Source organism: Anabrus simplex, chromosome 3, assembly GCF_040414725.1.
Source record: "Anabrus simplex isolate iqAnaSimp1 chromosome 3, ASM4041472v1, whole genome shotgun sequence".
NCBI classification, from domain to species: domain Eukaryota; kingdom Metazoa; phylum Arthropoda; class Insecta; order Orthoptera; family Tettigoniidae; genus Anabrus; species Anabrus simplex.
Genome location: NC_090267.1, coordinates 432,694,658 through 432,710,254, shown reverse-complemented (window position 1 = coordinate 432,710,254; position 15,597 = coordinate 432,694,658). Strand labels below are relative to the sequence as shown.

At 37.3% G+C, this 15,597-nt stretch overlaps 2 protein-coding genes across 5 annotated transcripts in view; both read right to left on the bottom strand.

Moving 5' to 3' along the window:
• The window catches only part of LOC136867399 (alkylated DNA repair protein alkB homolog 8), a 68,044-nt gene that overhangs the window by 12,465 nt on the left and 39,982 nt on the right, over positions 1–15,597 (bottom strand). For all 4 annotated transcript variants that reach the window (XM_067144591.2, XM_067144590.2, XM_067144592.2 and 1 more), the window contains 2 exons: positions 14,273–14,513; positions 6,697–6,852 (listed from right to left, as the gene is read on the bottom strand). In XM_067144591.2, coding sequence (XP_067000692.2) covers positions 6,697–6,852; positions 14,273–14,513 — 397 coding nt within the window. The remainder of the gene's footprint in view (positions 1–6,696; positions 6,853–14,272; positions 14,514–15,597) is intronic.
• LOC137498873 (piggyBac transposable element-derived protein 3-like) lies at positions 1,387–3,795 on the bottom strand. Its single transcript, XM_068226540.1, has 3 exons — positions 3,681–3,795; positions 3,102–3,280; positions 1,387–3,003 (listed from the first exon to the last, which is right to left on the bottom strand). The coding sequence occupies exons 1-3, from the start codon at positions 3,772–3,774 to the stop codon at positions 1,387–1,389; spliced, it is 1,890 nt and encodes a 629-aa protein (XP_068082641.1). The 5' UTR covers positions 3,775–3,795.

Here is a 15,597-nt window from a genome sequence, read left to right as displayed (position 1 = left end):
CTTTCTTCATCTGAATTGTAATTATCTTCAATATGGGCCACTATGAAATTATAACTTATAATCAATTTTTATCACCAACATTGTCTATTTTTATTGAATTTGTGGCGCCTGTAATTTCTCAACTTAAAGTCCTGTTTTCTGTCATCCGCAAGGATCTTGCAAATTACAACAAGTCCATTATACAGAAGGGAGAAAAAGACACCAAGAATGAAGACCGAGAGTAACTCAAGTCCAATAACCATTAAAATTGCATGAAAGCATGGATTAATATAGAGAAATTTTATGTGTTGGATTCTTGTGCACATTAATGTGTTACACTCCAGTAATAGAAGTAAACACGACAACAGTGCTTAGCAGCATGGCCAATCGACACCGTTTACAAACAGGTCTTTATTATCCTGCATGGAAACATTTTGCCTGCAACAATAATATTTAAACATACTTTCAGTTTGAGCTCATTTATTATTGACTGATTGATTCTAATAGTCCATTTCTCAGCTTTCACCTCCAGCAGTACACTTCTAAGGCTTCAATGTTCTTTTTGAGGGTCCAGCATTTTTATGCATACAGGAATATGGAGAACACTAGGATATTTTGGTGTCTATGATGATATAATGGGTTTTCTAGATCTTCATCACTAGTGCCATCATAGTTTATCTAACTCGGCTGTCTTATCTCTTCAGTGCATTTGCCCACATTTATTATTAATGAACTGAGGTAATAAATTATTATGTTATCAACAGCCTGAAAGTCGTTTCATGTTTTCTGTCTGTTGTTGATTAGTACTTTAGTTTTATCCCTTTTTACTTCAGTCACACTTCATTACTGATGTCTTGAAATCTGTTTAATAAATTTAACATTTCCTCCTCTGAGGAAGCAATAACCAGAAGCATTGCGTGGGTTTACAGGCTAATAGCTATCAGTTTGCCAAATTTCAAGTTTCTGGCTCATCTGAAAGTGAGTCAGCGAGTCAGTCAGTTAGTCAACTGGTTTTATCCTCCTGAGTCCCGCGTTACCATTTTTTTGTAAGATACTGATTTTCATGAATTTTTGAGGTTAAAATAATCACAGAATATTGAGAATGTGCTTACCAAAATGTTACAAATATCAGTTGGGGAAGGGGGGACTGTCCAGTAGGCTGGACATCAGGACCTACTTTGGTCAACATGGGGATTGCTTGTGGAACATCACAGAAAAAAAAACCATTAGATTTCTTTATAATTACATTGCCATCAAATTTATTAAGTACAGATTACAGCCTCAGCTACTCATTTAAGTAAAAATTAAAGAGTAAAATTAAATTAAAATTAAAAGTAAAATTTAAGTAAAAATGTAAAAAATACGTTTGATATTCTAGTATCGTTGACTTCAGCCGTCCAGTTCTTTCTAGGTGTGAAACTCCAAGAAGCACTGACGTTCTTTGTTTATGCAAAGGAATATATCACAGGCTACACATTTGAAACGGGTTTTACCTGTGCAATTGTAATTGCGGCACCTCATGAATTGTTGACTATTTTCTACAGCACATATTGGAAGGTGCTTGTTTCCTGTCAGTCGGCTGTCTTTCGTTGGGATACATCTGGGAAGTTTTCTTTTCTTTTCTACCGGACGCTCATCTTCATCGCTGGAGCTCTCAGGAAGAGGAAAATGCCGTGGGTTATCACGTTTCCGGTGTTCAACTTGGCCAGTAGAACCGGTTGACAGTGATTCACCGATGTAAATCTTAAAATGGAGCAGATCCATGATATCGCAGCGCCTTGTTCCCATTGCTTCTTGATCCATTTTATAAAGAATCCATGAATTGACTATGGCAAGATCTATGAAATGCCAGAACACCCTAACTGGCCACTTGCGTGTTCTCATAATGATCCTATAGAAAGCGATCATCCGATCACAGAGATCCACTCCGCCCATACTATGATTATAACTTGGTACTGTTTTGGGACATGGAACAAGGATGTACTTCTTTTCTCTCTTGTCCCACCTCCGGATATACTGCAGAGGCTTTGCTCCAGTCGCAGAGGAAGCCATCAGAACAGATCTATTGTCCATCCATTTCAAAATACTAATACTGCCGTCTTCACGTACAAATTCATCATAGCTTCCCCTTCCTCTTTTCTGCAGGGCTTGATCGGAGGATAACTTCAGCTTCAGGTCCTTTTGGAGTCTACTTGCTTGAATTGTACCTGTAGCATAAATGCCTCGGTTTAATAGATGTTCAAGAATAGGAACTGAAGTGAAGTACCTATCAAAATACAATACGTGCCCTCTATTTAAATTCTCTGTGAGCTTAAGTACAACAGAGCCTCCTATTCCGTATTCCTGATTAGGCTTCCCATCTGGCCAGGTATTTGCTCCTTGATAAATAAAGAAATCAAGCACAAGACCCTGCGGTGATGCTAAAACATAGTTCTTCAGTCCTACAGGGTTAGGTTTGCCTTTAACGTACTGTTTCAACTTTGTTGTGCCACTAAACGGAATCATTTGCTCGTCAATACTTAGGTTCATGCAACGGGGTAATTTGTTACAGACATTTTTCACTACATCAATAACTGGCTGAACTTTCCAGAGTCTGTTTTCTTTTCTCACTTCATCCGTAACAGCAAGATTGTCCACAAAATGCAAATAATTTCTTAGTCTGTAGAATCTATCCCTGGGTATTTGTACTACAGCAGGAATTCTCAAATTTGGACGATAATACAGTCTAAGTCGTGGCAGCTTCAAGACACCAGTAATGATATGAGCTCCTACTAGCATTTTGTACTCTCCTGCTGTTGCTCTCAAAGGCTTGGAAACATTGTCCTGAAGGGCTCTTCTGTTGCTCTGATCTGCTACAAGGTTCCAGAAATCATCATCAAAATACTCATTAAAATAGTCAAGAGGTGTCCAATGGTCCCGTCCATTTACTTCCCAGTCAAGGTCCTCTGCGCAGTTAGGAGTGGGATTGAAATCTTGTGCTTTCCATTTTAGTTCCCTGGATTTTTTGATTGGTTTATTCTGATTCTGAAATAAAGAAAGTAGAATGCCTAATTAGTCTCAAAAGTCCTCCATCATAATTACTCATATGTTCAATATACTGATCAAAACAGTAAATAATTTACCTCACAAGGAATAGCGTCGCGTTCTGAATGGGGACTTGAATCTGAACTTTCCGAATCACTGTCTGATGACATAGGTTGGAATTCATCTTCATTGTCATCAGATGATGCACCTTCAAGATCACTGTTGTCCAGTGCTTGTAAAATCCCCTCTTCCGTAAGTGGTGTCTCATGGCACACGCCTAAGAAAAAGAATAATATTTGTAACTAAGGTTATGTCTCACATGCACATTACAATAAAAAGTCGATTGTTTATCTTATTATTAGAGTTTACTGATGTCAAAAATAAGGCAACAATTGATATTTTAAAACACAGGTAGCATATCAAACCAGCAGAACCAGCAGAATGCCACATGTGTAACAACAGATTTTAAGCCTGTAATGATCATGGGACCAAGTTAAAACCTGATGTCCAGCCGGCTGAACAGGAACATTCAAAGTATATATTTCAGATAATTTCAACGAAATTCAAATTTCAAAATACATGAAAGTGTAGCTAGAGGTCTTAAGAATGATATTTAACTACATAAGTAATTCAAATAATAATAAATAATTGTCTAATGTGCATGTTTATGTACTTACCCGCCTTCACCATCCTCTCTGCTGTAGCCATGTTGATTTCGACAGGGGTGGCAACTGTTGAAACCAAAATTAAGTTGAAATGTTTTTTTCCCATTAACAGGGGAAGTCATGGAATACCTATATATGGCTACAAGGAGAATTCAAGTAGCAGGAAGTGTGATATATGTTTTTAAAAACTGTCCAGCCGACTGGACACCAGGACTGAGGAGGTTATATTATATAAAGAACTAGCATGTGCCCGTGGCTTTGCCCTCGTTTAGTAATTCAACCGTTAGATTTTTCTAACTCTTTATTAAAAGCAATTTAAAGCATTATATTTATTAACTCACATCTTTTTGACGTAAATTGCGTGTCGGGGGCCAAAAATGACTTCCTACTCAATGGACTTACAGTCCGAGGAATACTACTTCGCCTGCGGCACGCTCAGTCATGATGGTGGCTTCAATAATATTCGTCATCAGTTTCAGAGCCATGTTCATTGCAGAGGGAAGGATTCATATTCCTGAGAAAGATAATCGGTGCCACAATCATCCACCCCAAGATGTTCGAGGGTACTCCAAGTGACTCCAAATTGTTCAAAATCTCTGTCGTGTAGTTGACCTCATCTGTATGACATGTCGTGTCGATAGACTTTTCAATTTATAGGAAACCGGATAATTCTTGTGAGTGTTGCTTGTTGATGACGTTGGCAGCTTCATGTCTTGGTGCAAGAATTGCTCTCAGACACAGCCATGCGTCTTAGGTGAAAACCTGTGCCCACCTACGACAAACATTTTAGATCTTCGTTTGCCGTGGATTTGGCTGGGCATCGCACACATGAACACAGACAGACAGACATCATGGATTGAAGGAAAATGGCTTCCAATTCCACGGACTTACAATGGCATCCTGACTGATAGATGTATTATTCCTTGTTTATTATTATCGTCTATCCGGTGTCATATATGTTTCCTCTAAATGTATGTGTCCAACACTTGTCTCCTTTCTCTACATGGTTTGGGTATGAAGTGAGATGAATCTTCGTAGCGAATTTTTACGACCGGATGACTTTCGTGACGTCAACCCAATCAGATGAGTTAATGAGATGAAATGAATGACATATGATAGCAAGAATTAATAGGATGAAACCCGGCGCCAGGCGCCGGCACATAGCCCACTCCTCTCAAATAGATCAAGACTTTACATCCCGATCCGAAGGACAAATCACCATCAACAGCGTCATACGCCCTCACACCATGTAAGACCAAAAACGGTTTCCTATGCCCTGGACGTAAAATGGCTCCTTGAATATTGTGTTCTCTACCTATCTTATGTACGTTGCCTAGATACAGCAACTCTATGCATTTAATCTTGGTGACAGCATGTTGGATTATCATATCCCAATGTACGTTTTCCGATGGTTTTTCTTTCATAAAATGAAATTTCCGGCTTCGAGGTGCATTCGGACCCCTTTCCATCTACCCATGTTCAAAACTTCAGATCTCTGCGTGCTGTAGATTTTGCTGGGCATCGTCTGCACAGACAGACAGACAGACAGACAGACAGACAGACAGACAGACAGACAGACAGACAGACAGACAGACAGACAGACAGACAAAAACACTTCCTTTCATAATTATAGATATCTTAGGTGCTGTATAAGAATATCAGATACATTAAATTTTTACATAGGCCTACATATAAACTTCATGAAATTCAAATCATGAAATTTTAGTACATGAAAAATAATGCAGTTCCCATGACTTCATTACATTTTACTGCTAACTCCCTGGAAAGGAAGAGGGCCCTGGTTCAATCCTAGGATGCACCAAAGGCCACAATCTTCAAACTACCTTTGTTTTTCTTTGTATCAACTCAAAATCAGAGAGTTCAAACTTTATATTATGGAACATGTAAACTCATTTTATGACAGGAGATTGTTGATATTTAACCCTTTCGCACTCAGCGCGCCGATATCAGTGCGAGTGGTTATGGCGAGAAAGCTCACGGCGCCGATACATTGGCTCGGTCCTATTTAAGGATTTTCGTCATTTGCGTGGCTGTTAAATCATAACAGTTGATCGTGATGGCACCTTAAAGCGTTGAATTTGCGTTTTACTCTACAGATATATCCACCAGCCCTACAAAATATTTTTATTTCGACAAATGAAATCTGATGACAGTGAATGTTTATGTTGTGGTTATTTGAAGTTGTTATTGCGTGGATCTGTTTTGGTTGGCTTATGAATACAACAATTTGATCTTGATATGAGTTTAGTTTAGAGTATATTTCGTTTCTTTGGTATATCGTGTGTTCACTGTACTTCGCAAACTATAATTTTACTCCATTTCATAACTCTGTTGTTGCACGTGCTTGCGTCATCTTTTTATCGTAATGGCTAGGCCATATTCAAGGCCGAATGAGGCCGATATCCTTGAATTTTCAGATGACTTAGACAGTAATAATGACCTTCTTTTGCCTAAAGTGATTCGCATTATGTGGGAAATGACACAGTCACAGCTGCTCACCGTGCATCGGACCACGAGGACCTGACATCGATGACCGTTACATGTACAGTGAATAACTATGCGCCATGCTTCATGAATGAATTGCAGCACACACATCACATTGATATCAAATTATTCAGAATTAAATGTTCTTTCTTTCATGTCTAAGAGTAAAGAAGGAAGATGCAATAATGTCTGATTTTTCAGTCATTGAAAATCAAAAATTCTTTTTTAAATTTATTTTCAAAATTTAATAATTTTTTTTTGGCTTTACCAATAACAATACGTCCTAGCTATATTCATTTCTGAAATGCTCATAGTTTCTTGTATTAGTGTGATTTATTTTATTTTAATGTGTGTTAATCTCTTTACGTGTTGATTTTTTGTAATTTGGTTTGCAACATGACAGAAATTAGTCTGAGTGTCTTTGAGCAAACTCCTGCATATAGGCTGAGTGCCAAAGGGTTAAGATGAAAACATTTTATTTCAAAATATAAAAATACAGGAAAGCACCAACTTATATACTTACTTCAAAAATATCACTTCTGTGTCCAAAATATTTTCCATTCCCACAACCGACATCCACTAGTACGGAACCAGGGGTTAGGTCTAGCACAAAAGCTAGAACATTTGGCCAGGGTTTATGTCGAGTGTCGCTGAAGTGAACGGCAATTTCTTCATATACCTAAAAACAAGATAATCATTCACAGATGAGTCAATAAACTTAGGATCCTAATATAGCCAACAACTGTAATGTTATCACTTGAATGAGAAAGGAGTGATTATGACTTATATTTAAAGGGCCAGGGCAGTGAGTAAGAATGAATTGAAAAGGGCATTGGGCTTCTCAGAAATATCATTCAGGTCAAGATTTGGATTGAAAAACTGGTCGATGTGTGTAAAACAGTTTTCAATGATGTCTAGGAGAGGGCCTTTATTTAGAGTGCTGAGAATTTCAATATCCTGGTCTACTGTAGTGAAAATTTGTGTCATGTATATGTTGCCCCACTGCCAAAAATCTGTTGTATTTTATTGCATTAACGTGTTCAAAGTACCTAATTTTGAATTTACAACTGATTTAACCTCTTCGATTTTCTTATCTCCATTTTAAATAACCTGAATTCAACAAGCAAGCGTTCAATCTTTCACAATTTACACAATACTCTCTCATGCCACTTCCACCTTCCGCAACACCCCTATGATCCTCCTTAGATTAACCTCACCTCCATATTTTCCTTTCCCTCCCACCCTCTAATAAGCGCTCATTTGTCCCGACCCTTTTCTCTATTTATCATCTCCCATTCATTTATCAATCACCACGGCAAGCTGTTTCGAGTTGAGCCTCACATTGTAATTTCTTTTAAAATTTCTTCCTATTTTTTATATATTATTATTTGCTTTTATTCTTTTTAATGATTTAAATTATTTTTAAAATTTATATATCTGCTTCCCATTGTCAAAATTAAGTCCTACACTGTTTTCCTAAGACTTCAATTACGTCACCTTTTACTCTTCGGCCAGAGAAACAAATGCCTACAAGACCTGCCTAGCAACAACTCTACATAACTGCATATTACCAAGTTCAATTTCATAACGAGTTGTCCTTTAAGTTTGCATATTAGAACAAGTCCTTTAACTCGTTATCGATCTCAAATACAACATATTCTTACGTCTTCATATGTGAATGCGGCATAACAGGATTGTATTAGACCTGCTTATGAACTTCAACTGCATTTGTTTCGGCCCGAAATAGTGGTGTTCTTTTTACTCTTTTGACTGGGATCACTGTGTTAGTTGTTTTTAGACCTTTATGTCTTAATTTTTGCACTGCTTTGCTCATTGGCTGATGATGACACTTCAAATGTGTTGAAACCTGTTCCAAATGAACAGGTTGTAATTTCTATTTGGTTCAACTTAACAAAGGAGTATTGAAAGGTGGATCCTTCCTTCTATTTAATATTGTATATTTCTCTATTCAATATGGAACAATCATGAAATTTTAATCTTTAAATATCTCTGTTATTACGATAAAATTGTATTAGACATAAATGACCGGAAATTTAATACTATACAGTATAACTTTAGCTACATAGTATTTATGGATAGAACCACTTATAACATAAATATTTGAGAATTAAATTTTAGGCCTTCCTGTAAACTATTTCACTCTGTGTGAACAAAATTACTGTATTTACGAAAATAATCCCTGCATATTTTTTTTTAATTCGAGGCACGAAATTGGGGTGTGGGTTTTGATTTGCGTCAAGGTTGCCAACATGCTCCTGGCTCACCTAGTTTTCGATGCTGAGTTTACAGTTATGCTTTGTGTAACCGTAGATAGAGGAAAACTGTCCCCATATGTCATATTTAAACAGAAAACAATTCAGACTTTTAATTCTAAACTGACTTTACATTTTTTTAAATAGTACCGTATTTTACAAGTAATTTAAATTCAAAATTTCTCCACGTCATGACAGAACGCGTCTTCCGGAACGTGCAGGGGTAGCTTTTCGCACTTTCACTCACTTCGGTGTGTCTATAGTGTGTTTCACAGTTGAAAATAGAGTGAAATCGCAATTCTTTTGTATTCAGCATTTTAAGGAAAGCCACAATATCCTGTAGCAGGCAGTACGCGGAAAAGCAGAATCCGCAAAAACTGGTGAAGGTTGGCATTTCTGAATTACAAGATGGCTGTTAATTCAAAATCACATAATTGGAAGTCCAATTTCTGTATTACAAAGACTTCGAATTAACAAGGTTTTACTGTATCGCAAAACTAACATCAGATTTTGCCAGTGTGTCTATTTCAAGTGTTTACATTGCACGAAAAGAATTATCCACCATCCGTCATGTTACTGTCCAGTAAAAAGAGACCACGTGTGAGAAGTGTTTTAGGCCCGTATTCACCAACGTTGGTAACTTTTGCTGTTATCTTAGATTTTCAAAACTCGGATATGTCATTATTTCAGATAACGCTCACTTCCGTATTCACCACAGAATTTATTATCTCGGTTTACCAAAACTAAGTTTTCGTTTCAATCTCAGTTTGAACCACATTTTTTCATACTGACGTACAGAAAACAAATGACTACGTCCTGCCACCACTATCGAATTTTAAACAAGTTTTTGATTCCATCCGGGGTTTGCAAATAATTTGCATAAATTATGTTTGCTATTGAGCAGAAATGGAGAAAGAAGCCTAATATGACTTTCCAAGAGAGTGAATTGTTGTTGAACTTGGTGGCAGAAAGCAGTAACAAAGGGAATAAGAAAAAAACAATTATAGCCTACACATTGTACGTCACTCAAAAAATAAGTCAGTATTCCTTCATTCTTCAGTAAAAGTCACCCAGTCGTGTACCGGTACCGTACAAGATATTAGCTATAATCGAGAATTCATTTTAGGCCTACCTGTGTGTTGGGAATTCCAGGTTATGTTCGGAAGCTTCAGATAACCTAAAATGTGTTGGACGTTTATTAATTGCATAATCTTGATCATATTACTCGTTGCTGTGATTTTATCTTTCAATTAGATATTCCAGCCACCTACGGGCGTTAGACTTGGAGTGTGACAAACTTGTAAGTACAGTAATTTAGGAGAGGATTCTAGTGATGCAAGAGACAATGAATCTTCCCATCTACAGGGAATTGAGCCTATTGCAAGTTCAGATTAATGAAATACCTGTCACGTAAGTAGACCTACTTGCACATTTTTATGGAAAATATTTTTCATAGCAGTGATATTTGCGTAAAGACCAAGTGGACCTCGCAGAGTGATACGAAATATTTGTTTATGCCTAAGTTACTCTTCCGATGAAAGGAATTTTAGTTCATTTCATTTTTTTCAAAATGAGCCTTTCTAAAATGAGGGTGCGAACGACCAGAAATCAGCACAGTGTTTATCTTCTCGGACGGGGCGGTGAGCCAGTTCAAGCAAAGGTTCATGTTCGCAAACCTAATGTTTTTTTAAAGAAACTTTTGGAATGAATGTAACTTTGAATTTTTTTGCGTCTGGTCACAGGAAAGGTGCTGTTGACGGTGTTGGCGGAACACTAAAACGTAATTTGATTGTTGCTCTACGTGCAAAACGAGATCTTATAAATGTACACGATGTCGTGGAAGTAGCGAGAAGAAATTCAGCAAACACAAATGTTATATTTGTTCCTTCTGAAGATGTTGAAAGGAGTAAACCCCTCCTGGAAAGCCGCTTCGCCGATGTCTATGCAGTACCAGGAACACATGGTATTCACTATGTGGAGCTATTACAAAAATACATAGTTTAGGCAAGAAAATATTATTATTCAGAAACAACTACCACGCACTCTCTACATCCAGACTACAAGATCGAAGTAGATGACAAAAATCCACCCCCTGATACAACTTTTGAAGTGGGAAACTTCGTCCTTGGAAAATACAGCGGAAAGAAACATTCCAAGTATTATGTTTGTATCATAACTGAAAGTGATGGTGATGTTTATTGTGTAACCAATTTTCGCAAGTGCAACGATGAAACTAAACTGTTTTGTGAACCACCGACGAAAGACGAGTGCTTTTTAAATGAAAGTGAAATCGTAAGAAAATTACCGGTGCTTCGTTTAACTCGTGGGAAATGGTATTTTGATGAGACTATACCAGAAGCAGAATGAACATAAACTGTTTTTCACTTTATATTTTTTTTCTGATCAGGCTTTTATTCAAACTGTAGGCTATGTGCTGGTAAGTGTTGAATGTCTAGATATTTTTAAATATCGTAACTCATTTTACATTCACTGTTATTAGTGTTAAATAAATGTATGACAGTTCATAAAAACACTTTACTTAGGCCACATGTCTGTACCAGTATCTGTAGTTATATATCTTATTATTATTATTTAATTATTATTATTATTGGGAGGAAGGAAGCCTGTAATTTTACGTATCCAATAATCACACTATCATAAGTGACGGAACTTCATATTTTATGTAAAATCCGATCCACCGGATGACTTTCACGTCAAAAATCACAGATGCATTAATCGGGACTCAAATTCAGACCGTCTTGATGGTTGCAAGCAGTTTGACCGCTGCGCCATCACACCCCTTATTTATAAATACTTGCTGCGATTTAAATTTACATTTTATCATTCAGTGATCGTATTTGATGCGGAGTTAAAGATTTATTAGCCCCTCATGCCATGTCGCCAGAGCACAGATTCACTTGTGTAATCCCGCGACGCTGTCAAGTAAACACGCGACGATCACTTTTAAATATATTACCGTACGCGAACATTACGCAACTTACACATTTGGTTTTTTCACAAAATGTACATTTGTCCTTCTTGTAAACAATATATTAACATCACTAATAACAGTTACCACAATTCGCAGAATTTAGAAAAAACGTAAAGGTATGCAAAGTTAAAAGTCCGCCCCATGTAAACACCGATCGCTACGTTTAAACGTTTATAAAGTCGCTTACATCAGGTTTATAACAATGAAATTTGTGGGGGTTATTAAGTATTATCTAGATGTTATTATGTATAAATCTCAATTTGTTTAGGTGGTAAGTTTCATATATATGTTAAAAAGAAATGTACAAATGTAAACACGTGACACCTGGAATTGGCCTACAGTAGACTCCCTCTAGTTTGGCTTCAGTTAGTTCAGCATACTAATATAGTTGATCCGTTACTGTACATTATAAATTTTAAATTAATAATAACAAATTTTAAATTATAAATTTTCCAGCTAACTCATTCCTGGTTGCCAGCATTTCGCCCCAGTGTGCTAAGTTGGGCCCATCGGTTGGTAAATAGTACACCTACCTGGGCGCATGGCTAGTGCATACTGTGGAGGCCACTGCGTTGGCTACTTGGAGCCACCGGCAGTGCCAATGTACTATGAGAGATTTTGTCTCATTTTCAAAAATTGATGCCTGCCTGGTAATCAGGTGATAAAGATGTTGATTTCCATAGGGAACCTGAAATTTTTGTTCTGAATGAGTAAATTTCTTTATCATCGTTAGTTCAGCAGCCGGAAAGTCCGGTCGGCACCTGTCCTTGAATGAAGAGGGAAAAATGAGTTACGCTGACGGAAGTGCAGCTAATCTGCAGCGACATAATAATGAGCAGCGGACAGAAGCAACAACAGTTGATGTAATGTTAAAGAAGTGGTGTGATTTTGCTTCTAGAAAAGCAATCAACACAAAAAAAATGGAAGAAGATAACCGATTTCTTTTAATTTTTGAATTCTGCAGAGTTTATGACACAGTACAATACGGTAATGTAAGTTCCTTTTGTTTACAACAGTCTGTGATGTTTATACAAAGGGTTAGTATACCTTTACAAATTAAATTCTGAGTTTTGTAATATGTTTCTTTGTGTTTAATTTTCCACCATGAGTGTTCATCTCTCATCGGGAGTGAAACTTCAATGGTGTATGGAGACATCATAAGGACATCAACTCATTTCAGGTGAGTACAGCTGGTAAAGACACATTAACACTACTTGCCTTATAATTGGTTCTTTATGTACTGTATTTCACTTAAGCTAAATATTGGTATTTATAGCATACTGTCGATTAGTCCAGCCTAGGGTCCGATCCCGAGGTGGCCAAACTATTTTTTTTTTTTGCTAGTTGCTTTACGTCGCACCGACACAGATAGGTCTTATGGCGACGATGGGACAGGAAAGAGCTAGGAGTGGGAAGGAAGCGGCCGTGGCCTTAATTAAGGTACAGCCCCAGCATTTGTGGCCAAACTAGAGGGAGTCTACTGTATACCTCTGTATTATCATACGCTAAATAAAATAAATAACCGTTACATTTCCCCAGCACTCACTGATATGTTTTAAACAGTACACATTCCAAGCTGGGTTAGAAATAACTGAGGAGGGTTGTTACAAGGCAGAGGTAAGCTGGTCAGGCAGGCTGTTGGTGATGACTCAAGGGAATTAGAAAGTGGTATTTCCCTTGTTACTGGTATTCTGAGCACAAGGGGCAGCAGGGATGTACAAACTAACACGCAACTGCAACTTACGACTTGTAAATTTTTATAATACCATAATCTGCCCATGAAAAGAGGGTAAGAGAAATTATGCGAGGATATTACATTTCTGAAAAAGTTATTCTAGAGTGGGATGTGAAGAAAATATGCGATTGGGACGAATTTGTGAGTAAAATGGTAATTTTTGTTTTCGGACAGGATTCAAAATATCTGTTCTTGATTTAAAGCAATCTTGAACAAAGTAACACTGACCTTTCCTGTGGCATAATACGTACAAAGTATTTTTTTAAAAATTGAGTCCAGAAGTATATTGTTTGAGTCATATAATTTTCGTGTTCATGTCTAATAATAAAATTAAATGTCCGGCTCCTTGGCCAAATGGTCATCATCGTACTCTTCGGTTCAGGCAGCCCCGAGTTCGATTCCCAGCCAGGTTGAAGATTTTAACCTTAAATGGTTAATTCCATTGGCCCGAGGACTGGGAGTTTGTAATTGTCCCGAACATCCCTGCAACTCACACACTACATACAACACTATCCTCCACTACAATAACAGGCAGTATCCTATATATGGCTGATGCCCACCCTCGTTGGAGGGTCTGCCTTGCAAGGGCTGCACCAGGCTAGAAATAGTCACATGAAATTAATATTATTATTACTATTACTACTACTATTATTATTATATATTAAATCATTAATGATAATTTGTACCTGAAACTACACGGAACAAAATTCATACTTCGTCTTGATACCAGTAACATACAAAAGTAGTCTTTCTTTTAACAGCAAACTAAATTATTGTATTAAGCAGATAAAAGTTACAAAAATAAAAATGAATTAACTGTCACTAGTCACAATCAAAACTCATAATTATATTGTTGTCTAGTAACACTGTCAACCAACCCGCCACTGTGCACTGCAGTCTTCGGCCTGATGCATGAACATTGCTGCTCAGCCATCATCGTGGTGCACAAAACAAAACTACAGAATAGTTGATGATGCCTAGGTTAGGATATTGTAACTTAATTAAAAGGGGAAAAATTTTAAAAGTTTGGTGTAGCAAATGAAGCAAAAATACAAAAGAAATTCTTATTTTTCTATTGCAAAATAATGTACAGGTATACCTTGTGAACATGAAAAGCTTCAAGTTTTGCAGCTAATTCTTCACTTTCCAAATTAGTTTCTCCAGCACTTTGTTTTTGATAAGAATCACATTCTGCATGGAAATCACAATTACATTCACCTCTTCTGACCCATCGAAAGGTAAATGAAGTCCGTATACCACGCTTCTGTACTGTTAAACCACCTTTTAGTGTGGGCACCACATCCAATTTTCGTGGAGTAATACCATGACTCCAACTGTACCTGAGAAAATAACAATCTCTTTAAAAAAAGAGACACATATCCACAGAACAACAAGAATTGGCTCCACTTATGGAATTAGAATTAATAGTATTCATCTGAGAAGACCAAATTCATGACCAATATCAGAGATGCACCCACAGCACTAATAAAAAATATTAAAAAATGGAAAAACATTTAAGTTACTAAACTTAAACATCTACGTGAAATAATTTAGATCAATGAGCTAGAAAAGGAAGCAAACAAATCAAGAGCAAGAAAACTGGAACTAGCCTAACAACTGGTTAAGGACTTTTACAATGAAAAGAATCTCTCTAACAAAGCTAATAACCAAGCAAGTGGCTGCGAGGTTTGGGTCACGCAGCTGTCAGCTTTCCTTTGGGAGATAATGGGTTTGAACCTCACTCTCAGCAGCCCTGAAGATGGTTTTCTGTGGTTTCCTATTTTCACACAAGGGAAATGCTGGGGCTGCGCCTTAGTTAAGGCCACAGCCGCTTCCTTTCCACTCCTAGCTCTTTCCTATCCCATCGTTGCCATAAGACCTATCTGTGTCTGTGCGACATAAAGCACATTGTAAAAAAAAAACTAAAATCAAACAATATAACAGAGTTATCATGCCAGAGTAGCTATACCATGAAAAGCATGTTCTCCAAGGGAAAAGGGAGAAATGGAAGAGAGAGAGAGAGAAATCTGAGAACTGCTGAAAATGGAGAAAGGAGAGTTTACATATAGGAGGCTCACATATGTGATATGCTGAAACAAAAAAAAACAAAAAAAAAAATAATTTTTTGTGATGGCAAAGTACATAATACAAGACAGATCAACTTTTAGAAGGTTGTACAAAACTTAACAAGTTCACTGCTGGTTCTTTAGACCCTTGCATCACCGAGGAGCTGAAATCATTATTATATAAAGATTTCCATCCGCAAGAACGGTTATAAGCGGCAGTGGCATGGGCTTACGACATACTCTGACGCTTATAAGCATCGCCAGCAGTGAATGTGTTAAAGCATTTCCAGAAGAAGGAAAAGAGGAAAGGAAATAACATCTGGATGGCAGACAGGAGGAAACAGCAAAGTGAAAGGAC